At 42.5% G+C, this 13,881-nt stretch overlaps 1 protein-coding gene across 1 annotated transcript; it reads left to right on the top strand.

Annotated features, from left to right (window-relative positions):
* Positions 1-864: 864 nt before the first annotated feature.
* Positions 865-13,581, top strand: sypl2a (synaptophysin-like 2a). The gene is made up of 6 exons (XM_079741039.1): positions 865-1,016; positions 1,227-1,301; positions 8,057-8,178; positions 9,052-9,250; positions 9,957-10,130; positions 11,774-13,581. Exons 1-6 carry the CDS (start codon positions 1,002-1,004, stop codon positions 11,897-11,899), a joined length of 711 nt encoding a protein of 236 aa, XP_079597165.1. The 5' UTR covers positions 865-1,001; the 3' UTR covers positions 11,900-13,581.
* The last annotated feature ends 300 nt before the right edge of the window (positions 13,582-13,881 follow it).

The following is a 13,881-nucleotide window of genomic DNA, read 5'->3' as shown; positions in this document are numbered from 1 at the left end:
TAAAACAGGAGACTCAGTGCTGACCCAGAACAGTTTTGGACCTATTTGTATTCCAGGAATCATTGAGTCAGTGACAGGACCAGTGTCATACAAGGTGTTGCTTGGTGATGTGAGAATAGTGAGGAGACATGTGGACTAGATTCTTGCTCACCACCAGAGACCAGAAAGGGGCAATGAAAAACCAGAACTACCTAACTACAGAAGCTGTAGGAAGTTCAGATAAAGACAAAAGAGCTGTGGCAAGCAAAACTCCCGTTGACAGACTGTCAAAAAGAGAAACTAAGTTGCCCAGTTATCTTCCAGTTGAACTAAGAAAAAGAGACTCATTAATAAGGTGGTCTAAATATTGACACCTAATATTAAAAAAAATAATTAAAAAAAATAAAATGATGTGTTGGTATAGTTAGAATCTTCTTGAATCTGCTTAAGGAGGGAGGGATGTGGTAACGTGCACAGTGTAATTAAAACGTTAATCAGTTGGTCCACTTGGTGGCAGCACCCCTCTTGTTACGGTTGAGGTCACCTATAGACAAGCACAGAACAAGTCGGTTTCTCTGGAATTACCGTTGGAAGTTACCGTTGGTTACTATTCCTACCGTTTTTTTTTATTATTATTCCTACCGAATTGATGAAAGTGAGTTGGTTGAATTAACTAATAATAATCTATATATAATATAGATTATATTATAATCGTTTTATTTTACATTCTACAACGTAGGTTTCACACCACTCTGTCCGTAGGCGGAATCAAACGTTTAGCTCCGCCCACATTTAGCCCAACCCCGATCTGCGCGCTGCAGTCAGGTGCGATTGGCCGGGGGCGCGCGGAGAAGTTTGACAGCGCGGAGCTCGCGCATCGTCGCCACCAAGAGCTGAACACGTGACCATCCCCGCCTGAAGCCCGCGGAACAACCCATCGTTAACCGGAGTTACAGGGCGATACCTTCAGGTTTCGGACATCACTTTAAACAAGAACAACATTGTAGTTGGGCTGAGTCTCCATGGAGATCGTTCAGGTGGGTTTTTGGGCTGAACGTTGACTTATTTCTGACAGATCCGGTTAGCATTTCGTTAGCATTTCGTTAGCGAGATAAGGGCTAACAAGGGCAGGGCCACGCCACACAAGGTGAACGGCAGGTAGCTCGGTGTACCGGATGTGTACTACACATATGTTGCTAATTGACTCAACAATGTTTCCGCTTCACCCCCCTCCTCGCCCTGTGTAGGGAGCTGTGTCGGGCTTCGCTCTGGACCTGGGACCCATCAAGGAGCCCCTGGGGTTCATCCGTGTCCTGGAATGGGTAAGAACACCGACACGTCGCTCGCCCGGTCCCCCTCTTCATCCCGACGGGTCCCCGCCACGTTGACGTGGTGACGGGATGCCGTCCGATCAGCGGCAGCACCGGGGCTATCGCTCACATGGTGCATGCGTATCTAAAGGGAGGTGCGGCAGGCCTGCGTAGTGCTCCCAGGAGTAAGTAAGTCAGTAGACACTTTATCCAGTAGCAATAGACACTACAGTTGACAAACAACAAAGTGGACAAACAGTAAAAGTCAATAGAAAGTGAGCAATATTGCACATAATTAAAAATTCCATATAGAAAATAGCCAGAGGTATTTACTATAATAGATAAATAAAATGCAATTGCACATTGTCTGGTAGGTTGGGGAGAAGAGAGAGATAGAGAGTCGTTTCTACGGTTCAATGTGTAAGAAGAAGGCGTACTCTAACGCCACTTTATCTGGTCAAGGGGACAGAAAGGTGCCTGTGTCATTTTCTGCTGAACGGCATTGAATACACATGTTCAACATACAGTAAGTGCATCTTAACATATAAGGTTAGTAAGATGTTTCTTATTACGTAGCTATACTTCGGAATAACCTTGCATGGACTTAGTAAGTAGTAGTAGTAATGTGAACTTCTGTGAGGTTTACTTGGCTTCTGTGAAGACTAAGGCCACATGCCAAAACATAAATAGCATGGAACTGTGAATACTCTGGCACAATTAACATCAACACATTCTTGGTATTGCTACTGCATGAACCGGGTGTTATTCATCTTTGAAAGTACGATGGCTAGTTCATTGAATGGTGTCAACCTTCGGTCCCCTTCACTGATCTAGAGCTCTATCAACTTTTATGCAGAGCTGTTTGGGGAAGTCAGCAGTGCACTGTGTGTGCCTAAGGCGTATTCAGTTGGAGTGGTTGATCCATTTAGCAAATGATAAAGTGCAGTGTACATGGACTAGTCTTTTCCTTAGTTTATTATAGATCTAGTGCCCATCACCGCTAGGGCTGCTCGATTATGGAAAAAATCATAATCACGATTATTTTGGTCAATATTGAAATCAAGATTTTTCTTTGTTTGAAAACATGATGTATTTATCTAGCATGTCTCTCCCAAAAACACTTGAAAGAACTTTGAACTTTGAAATTTCGCCTTAAAAAAGTATACAAAATGGTCAAAAAGAAAATGTTCAAATCTAAAATAATGTACAAATATGTATCCAGCTGTTCTGTTTCTATAAAACATTAAAAATAAATAATTGAAAACTCGATTATATTAGTTTTGTGATAGTTTGACACTATTATCGAATTCAAGCTCGAAATTCGATTAATCGCCCAGCCCTGCTCACCGCTTTAACAGCAGAGGTAGTCCTTGGCTCGACAATGGTGACTTTCTATAGCCATAAAGCGTGGCTGGCAGCGGTGTCATGGAGCTGAATGGGGGGATAGGAGAGGCCCGACGGTTCCTGGGTAAACAATGTTAAATATAGGTGGTCCTTCTGACTCTTATTTACCTAAGGTGTGAAGTGATCAGTTAAAAGGTGTTTGGGTTGAATTTGGGTTGAAACCTGTTCATAAACACACATAATCAATGTCATTACAATAACATGGTTATCTAGCAGAAACTTTTATTCAAAACGACTTACAGATGAGGCTTAGCTCAATCAAAGCATACAAAAACTATTGATTATTCAGATCAAAAGGAGGGCAGCTCTATCTATAGTAATAAAACACCTACTGTTATCCAAATATAACCTGAGATTAGCATTTAAGATGAGTTTGTGTGTTTTTAAATTGTGGATGCAAGACAGTAGATATGGAGGAGTGCGTTCATATATTTGTAAAAGGTGAACTACACCACTGAACCGCTAACTAATTCAATTGTTTTTGAGGTGGTAATTATAGAGAGCACTTACAAGTTGATCTTCCAGCGAGTTTCAAACCTAACCTGATTAATGTATTTGCGTTAGGGACGCAGCGATTGTGAAATTCTGGGCCTAATACTGGGCCGATACCAATGTTGGCCGATGTTTTTTGTTGTTATTTATTCCCCCTTTTGTGCCAGGGAAACAAACCCTAACCCCCACGCACGGACGCAGACACGCACCTCGTAAACACGCACACACAATGACACAGGGAGAGGCTTTTATGATTTGTATGAAATCAATCTGTTTACTTAAACAACTGCACCAAAAATTACTTCACGCGGTGTGTCTTTTTACAATTTATGTGTTAACAGCATTCGGAGTGTTGATCAGCTGAGAAATAGTCCGCCAAAGACGTTGACGACGCTTAGCAACCAGGGACGCTTGCGGAGTGATACGACAGAAAAAAAAAAGCCGCCTGCATGGGTGGTTTGTTTACAAATAAAAGTGAAAGAAAATGTCGGCCGGGTGGGAGTATTACACTGTCTCGGAGAAAGATCAGCGATATGCAGTTTGTAAGACATGTTCCAGTGACATTTCAAAAGGAGGAAGCATTCAACATGTAAACATCGGCCACTGCCATCGGTGAATGTCATCTTATTTTCCGATAGGCCGACGGCAGTCAGCAACGTGAATATCGGCCGTTACCGATGTTCATCCGATACATCGGTGCATCCCTAATTTGCATAGCTTATAAGGCAGTTAATTAGTTCACAATGTCTAACAGTTGCTGGCTATGCCTGGCTATGACTGTGTCTCACAGTCACACCCATTGTGGTTTTATGCAGATTTAGGTTCAGTACTGTTATTTTGTTTGAATATTCATCAAATACTTTTATCTGTTTATAATATATATATGTATATATCTTTTCTTGGATGGGATCCTTTATTTTAATTTTCCTACACAATTACCAATCATAGTCATCAAAGCCATAATATTTTAAGACGGTTCTGCTAATTAATTAATTGTTCAAATTCTGTTATCAACTTCATCGTATTTGACCACACTCACCAGTTGGTTTTCTTCGTTCTTTTACTGAATAAAACGTAACGGCTGAATGTCGTGGGCGCGATGAGAGACCTCATAACATTTGAAACAACAGGTGAAACCATAATCACTTCAGGGACCTGACCAACAACAACTACAAAGGACTGTTGCCATGCTCGGTAGTCATTAACAATTATCCTCAGACTGGGCTTTCTCCTGATCTTCCTGGTGAAATATGATGGAATCTATTTGAGCTTCCTGCGGTTTCTTATCTCTCATGCCCTTCTTTGATTACCCTTATTGGCAGGACGCAGTGAAACATATCTTGACCAGTGGGAGTCTGCGTTTGAGAAGTATTGGCCAACAAGGGTTGGCTAGGAGAAGATTAGGCATGGTTAATTGTAGGCAAGGAGACGGTTAGGCCAGTGATGTTTGCTGCACCGCAAACATCACTGCGGTGGCCCGATCCTGCAGATTTGCACTTTACAACATCCGCAGGATCCGGCCCTTCCTCACAAGGGAAGCAGCTCAGCTTCTAGTCCAATCACTGGTCATCTCCCGCCTCGACTACTGCAACTCGCTCCTGGCTGGACTCCCTGCCTCTGCGATTAAACCCTTGCAGCGCATCCAGAATGCGGCAGCGCGCCTCGTGTTCAACCTACCAAAGTTCTCACATGTAACCCCCCTCTTCCGAGACCTCCACTGGCTCCCTGTAATAGCTCGCATCAGATTCAAGATGATGGTACTGGCATACAAGGCAGTCGATGGAACTGCCCCTGCCTACCTCCAAGCATTAGTAAAGCCACACACCCCAGCTCGATCCCTCCGCTCAACTACCTCAGCTGGACGTCTGGTACCGCCATCGCTAAAAGCAAGCAAAGGTCGATCAGCAAAGTCACAACTTTTCTCTGTTTTGGGACCTCAGTGGTGGAACGAGCTCCCTACCGATGTTAGGACCGCAGAGTCGCTAACCAGCTTCCGCAAAAGACTCAAAACTCACCTGTTCAGAGTTCATCTCGACTCTGCATAGAAACCAATGCACAGCCACCATTGAATGTTGTACGTCCTGGCACTTGTACATTGCACTTATTCAAGGTACTTAATTGTGTAGCATCTACAGTAGCTGCTATCGTTGCTTTACACGGGGAATGGGTTAGCCTAGCGATTGTAATACTTGCACTTGGTTCTATGAACATCTTTACTGTACCGACAGTGATATATTGTTTCACTTCTTATGACAAATGTACTTATTGTAACAAATGCACTTATTGTAAGTCGCTTTGGATAAAAGCGTCTGCTAAATGCCCTAAATGTAAATGTAAATGTAAATGAAAGGAAAGGCCCGTGGAAGGGCAGGCTAGGAGGAGGAATAGCTAGGAGAAGACCTGAGGAAGGCAGGCTAGGAACAAGGCAGGCTAGGAGAAGGGAATTCCCAACTGCTGGCCCTGTTTGTTAGCTAACTGCTCCTTATGACCTGCAGAACGTGCTTGGGCAGATGTTGGTGTGGGATGTGAACAATGGGTATGATTCTGCATAGGAAGTTGGGAAGCAGCAGAAATCACATGACTCTATTTAACGCCGCTCGCTAGGGAAAAGGCCTTTTTAGGGAAAGTGTAGCCCTTTGTCTGAATGAATCCTTTTTCAAACTCAGAAGTCTCCATTACTTAATCAATTATTACCCCATTTTGTGTGTGTGTGTGTGTGTGTGTGTGTGTGTGTGTGTGTGTGTGTGTGTGTGTGTGTGTGTGTGTGTGTGTGTGTGTGTGTGATATAGCCAAAGAAACAAAGCCATCATTTTGTACACTGACAAAACAGTTACATGTTGCTGTTCTTGTTGCTGTAAAATGATGTTGGATATGCCACAGTAACGTAGAAATAGTGTCCAGAAGACTGCTTTTTGTCGACAACATATGTTTTGCAGCTAGTTAACCTCTAGGCTCAATCTGCATTGTCACCATATTGAGTTGTAACAGATGTGTTAATTGTTTTAAAAAATATATATACATATATATATTCTTTAGCATTAGTGGATTAGTGCTTTGTCACACTAATCCAAAAGTAGGATAACACTAGCTTTTTTGAAGATGGAAGATTTGAAGATGGAAGCCACATCTTTTGTGTTCTACATACATGGGATCATTTTCATAAATCAGCCCATGTCTTGAGCCCCTGCACTCAGCTGAAACGGGTCCCGTGGTGGGTGGGGTGGGCACAGCAGATGGGTGAGAGAATCTTCACCCACCGTCCAGCTGGCCCCGGCAGCCACGCCAGTTGAAGTCCTGCATTGCCAAAGAGCAGATACTCATACCAATGCCTTTCCGTTCCCTGCCTTTCAAAAATAGGAAGGGGAATCAACAGATAGCCCGCATGCATGACCTAGCACAGGGGTCGGCAACCCTAGGCACGCGAAAACCACTGGCACGGGGCAGCATAATCATTGGCACACTTCATTTTTATTTTATTTTATTATTATTATTAAAAAAATTCACCGCACAATGTGGCAACATAATCGTTACTACAGATTTTTTTTTGCACTTTATTCTGTTTGGGGCATTTCCTCCCAGTGCAAATATGTTTAAATTAGTTACAGAAAGCAGTGTTAGTTTTTGAACCTATGTTGTAAGTAATGGAGAAGGAAATATTTAAAATACTGTTGCAAGTTGCCTCTATGCATCGCCATCCCATGGTTTTGCAAAGCTGTACATGTCTTAAAGATATTGATGTGGATGGTTCCAACATTCTCATATATTCTCGTTTTTTGCATTTCTCACAGTGCAAATATGTTTTTGAATGAGTTTCTGAAAGTGGTGTTTTAAGATTGGAAATATGTAATTATAAATTGTAAACCCTTGTTGCAAATATAAAAAACAAAAAAATATTTAAAATGTTGATGCATGATTGTGGACTATATGGAAATAGTACCATTCCAGGTCTTCTGGAAAAAATTTTGGTCGCTGTGTCATAATTCAGCTTAATTTTCAAATATATTGTTGCTTAAGGCACACTCATTAACGAGAAAATGTCAAACTGGGACTGCATGTTGAAAAGGTTGCTGACCCCTGACCTAGACCCACCCCACAATCAATCAAAACTCATGTGTAACCAAGTACCACATAAAGTTTGCCTGGACTCACCCAAACATGAAACCCAATCTATGCCAAGGCCATTGCATAGTGGGCCTGGATGTGTCTAGCCCTGGTGCTCACTGGTGCCACACGGAGCCAATGAGAAACGGACCATGCTTCACCAGAAAATGGTGCTTCCTGCAGTTGGATTTGAGTCCAACACTAATTGAAATGATTGACTATCCTTCTCAAAGTAGCTTCCAGTGTCTGGTCTTAATTAAGACTAGAACTGACTGAAGATCACTATAAGGTGGTTTGTTTTTTTTTCCAGAATATGTCTGCCTGCTTGCTCCATTAGACTCCCTTGTGTATTTGGAAGCCCAATGTTTTAGCTTGAGTCAGATGTTCTTCTGTTAGTTAGCCCCGTGTCTGGTCAGCCTTGTTTGCTCTCTCAGCACTCCTGAGGGAGGGCATTTCCTCTCGGGAAACAGGAAGTTGAAGAAGGCAATCACAGCGCAGGGAGACCTGGTTATCTTTCAAAGTGGGCGGGGGGGGTTAAACAACAGGGCATTGATGCTGCCTCCGAATTTGTGTGTACCTTGCTTTAAACAAAAAACGAGAGCAGGCTATTTGTATTGTTTTGGAATATTCAATCTACATCTTTTATGCACAGATTTAATCAGTAAACATAATTGTAATGTAATTCCTCTTCATTGCCCTTTTGTTGTTTGAATATTGTCTAAGCTTTGCCTTGATCCTAATGGTCTTCCGTCATGTTTTTATGTGTACAGGTGTTCACCATATTTGCGTTCGCCACGGCAGGGGGCTATTCGGGGAGCACCCAGTTTACGGTCAAATGCCCGGAACCTGAAAAGCCAATGGAAGTCAAACCCGAGTTCTGGTACCCCTTCAGGTAGATCAATGGTTAACGCCTCGCGTGTGCTGTTTCTTTGTATGGTCTCTGTTGTAGGGAGCTCATTGATCACCAGCAATTTCTCCACTTTCTAGTTTCCCAAGGAAACAATGCAGGTTCATGTCGATCGGCTCATACTGGTGGATTTTAGTGTGTGTCTAGATCCTAACCTAGACACAGAAGTTTAGTAGTTACAATGGCTTCAGTGTACCATGGAGGACTTGACAATCGTATAATATGCAAAGAGCCTTTCACCGTGGATTGAAAAGTGAAGTACTCGGCTGGCCAATAAATATAGGACAGATTGTTCTTCATGACGCATGTATTTAAACCATAATCTGCTGTCCTCTATACGACCCAATGTCCCAATGACTAGTTTATTCATGCTTTTCACTTTGTTCTTTTGCATCCATTGGAAACAAAAGTAAGTAAATCCTGGTGAGTGTGGTACTCCCACTGTCTCCTGTCGCTCATCATTGTGAGGGAGTCTGAGTGTGACATGAACAAAATAAGAAATAGGACCATAAGGGATGTACCAATATCTCCCTTTCAATGCTGATACTGCTGCTGATACGATGACAAGCGTCTGTGTCAACCGACCAATCACAATTTATTGTTATTATTAGTCTATTGAGCATGCTTATTAACGTATTCCACATTACCCAGTTAATATGCGTAGCATGGATGCCAAATACGTAGAAGTGTCTTTTCTTTCATTGGTCAAATGCATGGCTCTTAGTAGTACAGTGTCCTAGCAGGGGGTAAAGGGTCTGATCCCCAATACGAAATGTGATCAAGCCAGTTGGTGTCCTTGCTCACCACGTCGATTACCTCTAAATCAATCCCCCTATCCCGCTTTCCTTTTCTCCCCAGGTTGACCGACAAACCCTACAACATGCCAACATGCAATAACAGCCAAGTGGAAGTAATGTACCTCCAGGGTGACTTCCGCTCCTCTGCCGAGTTCTTTGTGAGCGTGGGGGTGTTTGCCTTCCTGTACTGCACCTTCACGCTGGTCCTCTACCTGGGCTACCAGCACGTGTACCGGCAGACCAGCCGCGGACCCCTCGCCGTGAGTGCGCTGGGGGGATACTTTAGGACTTTGGCATTTGTAATGTGATGATGAAATGGTTTTGATAAACTGCAATTTTTATGACATGATTGTCAATAATGATCACCATTCAGTGGGTTGTGGAGAACAATGCACCACAAGTGCACTGGTAGTAGATATGATGGGACATGTCAGGGATACCAGGGCTGGGTTCAACTTGATTTAGTTGCTTAACAAATTTTTATTTGAATTAGTAACCTGTGATTAAAACCTTGTCTTTGTGTTGAAGCAGTTTATTTTGTCGATAATCTTTCTAGATCTTGATTCGCAGCTTAGTTTCTTACGATCTTTAAGTCGAGAGTTTGCTTTTAATGTGCGTGAGACTTCCTACAAATAAAATGGGACTGAATAAGAGTCATTGGTGCGATTGAATATTGTTCTCTGAAATGGATTTATTTCCCGTCACTAAATGGAGTTGCCCTGCAAATGATCCAAAATGCTCCGGAATTGAATACACCGAAGCTAAGCTGCGAATAGATCTTGATTCGCAGCTTAGTTTCTTACGATCTTTAAGTAGAGTGTTTGCTTGCTTGATTGATGAAATGATTTATTCGTGTATTAAGTGGATCATGTTTGAGTCACTGGACCGTTTTTTAGTCCTGTAGAGGCAGTGGGGTTTTCTTGTGTTGGTGCGGTGTAGTCACTCAGTCGTGTGCTCTCCTCTCAGGACCTGCTGGTGACCGGAGTGTTTGCCTTCCTTTGGCTGGTGTCCTCGTCAGCCTGGGGCAAGGGGCTCACAGACATCAAGTTTGCTACCAACCCCGACCACCTGATGATTGGCCACAAGGGCACGCATACCGTGGAGGCATACGCCTCCATGGGCCGTCTCAACGCTTCTGTGGTACGTACACTCAAACATCTACACTCCTGGGGCTCCGTCCACACTGCAAACCTTGGTGCTGAATTTCGATTTTATTGCTCAGATCCGCAAATATAAGATTCCAGTGTGAACTGGTTCACAGTCCGAAACGACCGGCATGCAGAGAAGAAGAACACTAACAAAGACGTTATGAACGGAGGTCAGAATTTCTGATTTAGTTTATCAGTGGCTGTGCAGCAGTGCTGACATGGTGTGGACATCTGCACACTGGCGGATGTTCCTCTGAGAATACAGCGGTCACCACCAAAGGGAAGGGGACTATCTTTTTCTGTCTGAGTCTGCGAACACCACTGCTCCAGAATTGCTTTTTTATCAACTGATGGTATTCAGTGGTGGTTAAGATCGTTGTAACAATAATCAATAAGCAAATGTAGAATATCCCGTAGGATTACAACCCACGCCAACTTTAGGATAGTTTTTAAGTAACCTTGATGTGCATGAGCGTTATAAAGAGCGGTGTTGTATATGGAAGGCCTCACACACGTTGGGTTAGACTGAGCTCAACTCTTACTCTGACACAACCACACACACTCTGTGGCGTTATCCTGAGAAGCCCATCCCTCTCTCGGACACGCTCATCAAGATCAACGGCCGTTCAGGATGAGCTCCGCATGTCCGCACACTAAAGACTCTTTTAGTGTGACTTGTTTGAGATGATCTTTTCTTTTCATCACTTCCCTCGAGCGTAGTTTGTGTCTCTTGACATCTTGTTCTGCTGCGGGGACGTGGGTTCTGTGTTCCGCTCCTTCATTTTTATTTTTTGTATTTGTCGAGCAATTGTGTACATAAAGCAGTGTCAGAATGACGTTAAACACTGGGGTAAAGTAAAATAGTGATGGGAACAATGGAGGGTAATATCTATTGATAGACTTTTTTATTTTATTTGTGCCCACAAACGAACTGCGTTTTGATTCTGTGTTTGTTCACGGACTTGGAGCCTGAGAGGCTTCTACGTACGTTCACTGGAAATGGAGAACCATGTGATACCCAGCTGATTTACAACTCACGTGAAAAAAGGTCAACATTTAACCTGGGTTCTTGGAAACATCCTTCAATACAAATTGAGCATTATTTAAATCCCAGAGCGTGCCCGACCACGTGCATTATGACAGCCACAGTTCTTGATTACAACCACCCGCAGCAGCTCACAGAACAGCGTTTGGTGAACAAGATTGTCACCTGTGATGGAACCATTTTGTTGCTCTTGCCTAATATTGTTCAATGATTTGGTTCTACAGTTTGACAACTGATGAAAAAAAAAATACTGAGCTTTTATTTTTTTTAAAGGTGGGCTTGCACACTTCAAGTTGAAGTGCAAGTGCACTTTTCTTTTTGTGACACATTTTGAGGTGCTGCAACTTCATTGGCTATTTGAGAAATGGGTAAAGATGATTGGTTGCAGACAGCGAATGACATGTTTTGTATACCCTAGTTTTCCGACAGAGCAGCTCTTTGGGCAAGGGACTGATTCAAGAGACCGCCACCATTTAATGACGGATAAAACATTCATAGATAACCTCAGCTTTAGCTACTACAAAAAACTGCTTCAATTATGATTGATTGCTTATGGATGACAATTTCTGTTTTCTCTTCTTTTCTTTTAGATATTTGGATTTTTGAACCTGATTCTGTGGGCCGGTAACTGCTGGTTCATTTACAAAGAGACGCACTTCCACAAGGACCCCAACGCTCCTGCCCCCATGCAGGAGGGAGATCTGGCCGGGCCCTAGACCCCTCAGGGGTCAAACACGTCCTTCATCAATGGCCAAATACGCTTTGAGCCTAACAATCGTTCTTAAATATACTAAAAAGGAATCTACCGATATCCATCCCTTTACTTCATTAGCCACAATTTAATTAAAGTTAACCAATTAACGTGCCAACCATGTGATTTAGTTTCTTGATTTCACAATATGAAGATTGTTATTAACTCAATCATATGACTAAACCCTGTTAGTGCCTTCCATTGAAACTACCATTAATTATCTCGACTAACCACATGTTTTTACACTACATAGAAAAGACTAATTTAGCAATGTTTTGTTGCAAGCCTTTTATTGAAAGGGCTTTGATTAATGGCACATAAGTGTTACCTTGTAAAGATGAGAATCCTCTTCCTTATGAAAGGAGCTATGCATCAGAGCTTGGCTTGCAGCTCTTCTATCAAAGCTGTTACACAGCACCTCGATGCAAAGGCGAGGGGAGCTATTACTTGCTAAACTAAACTGATTTGGCAATATCGAGCCACAAATATGTCTCCCTAAACTGTTGGAGAATATCCAGCCTGATTTGCTTCTAGTGGCAACAAAAACGCATGAAAACATATATAGGATCCACCCCATAATGACCATGCCTTCACCAATGGGAGAATTGTACTAATCACACAACCAGTGAGTTAGGTTATTTTTGTCAATATCCATACAGGTGTTGATAGTTAGGTGCCTCATTCTGCTCATGCTACTTTAACATTTTGGGTTACATTATGTTATTTATTTTTAAACAACACTACGACTGACTTGTGCGTGTTGAAATAACATCCTAGGAGCAGAGAGGCACAGCTTCCATGTTTACTTATAACTGTTGCTCAAAGCAGTCCACTTCCCACTGGGGGACTGAAGCCAAACAATATGACACTAGTCAAATGGAAGTTCAATTGTTTCTTTTTATTGTTTTATATTCTGGAGGGTATAAAAGTAGGTGCTGTGGTCATTATACAGATATTTTTTTCAGTGTTGGTTTTGGGTTTGTTTTCCTCATGAAAAGCATTGCGCAGCTTCTTTGTTTTGGGCTTGCGGTCCAATCATGCTTTAGTATTTTGTCACACCACTGTGTAGCTCGAGGGGTTCACCTTGTCGTGAGTGCGAGTCACATTGGTGTCAGAAGGGGGGGTGCTGTAATCATGTCATCCTGCTGCAACGCTAGACGGCCAGCTGATTTCCCCACTCTAACCAGACGGCCTCATTAGACTCAAAGCAGCTCTGGCTCTGGGTGTACAATGTTGTGGAAATTGTTGATTGTTATTTGTTACCTGCTTTGTACTACAAATGTTCTAAGATTATGTAAATGTAGTACTGTGCTTTTCAGAGATGGCTCAGAATTGGTTCTTGGTAAATGATTGTCTATTTATGCAAATAAGTGCCTTGTAGGAGCTTTTTTAGTTAACAGCCTGTGCCTTTGGATTTGAAGACAAATTACACCAAAAGTAGTCTCACTTGTGATGCAATAATAAAAATAGAATTACTTTAATTTGGCTCAATATTAAAAGATGAATCTTAATGTTTGACTATCTTTACTAATCTGATTATAACATTGATTGTTCCTTTTCTTATTGTTCCGTATTTTGCCTTACTTGGTTTTGCCAAAAAAGAAAAATGGACCTTCTATCCTTGTTTACTAAAAATATATATATTCATGTTTGAGCTCCCTCTGTTGTGACTTGGCTCCTTGGCTTTACATCACAAGGGCAGGGTCGTTCTATAGGGTGTTTGACTCACAGCTGACATAAGGGCAGGGTCGTTCTATAGGATGTTTGACTCCCAGCTGACACGAGGGCAGGGTCGTTCTATAGGGTGTTTGAGTCCCAGCTGACATAAGGGCAGGGTCGTTCTATAGGGTGTTTGAGTCCCAGCTGACATAAGGGCAGGGTCGTTCTATAGGGTGTTTGAGTCCCAGCTGACACAAGGGCAGGGTCGTTCTATAGGGTGTTTGACTC

This window comes from Pollachius pollachius (assembly GCF_949987615.1).
Source record: "Pollachius pollachius genome assembly, chromosome: 8".
NCBI lineage: Eukaryota > Metazoa > Chordata > Actinopteri > Gadiformes > Gadidae > Pollachius > Pollachius pollachius.
The sequence above is the reverse complement of the archived record's forward strand: the minus strand, read 5'-3'. Positions and strand labels throughout refer to the sequence as shown.

What these genes read in the sequence shown, in the direction of transcription:
- sypl2a (XM_079741039.1), top strand. An exon ending in GAGTTCTGGTACCCCTTCAG is followed by an intron (nt 8,179 to 9,051) that starts GTAGATCAATGG and finishes TTTTCTCCCCAG; the next exon opens with GTTGACCGACAAACCCTACA. An exon ending in CCAGCCGCGGACCCCTCGCC is followed by an intron (nt 9,251 to 9,956) that starts GTGAGTGCGCTG and finishes CTCTCCTCTCAG; the next exon opens with GACCTGCTGGTGACCGGAGT.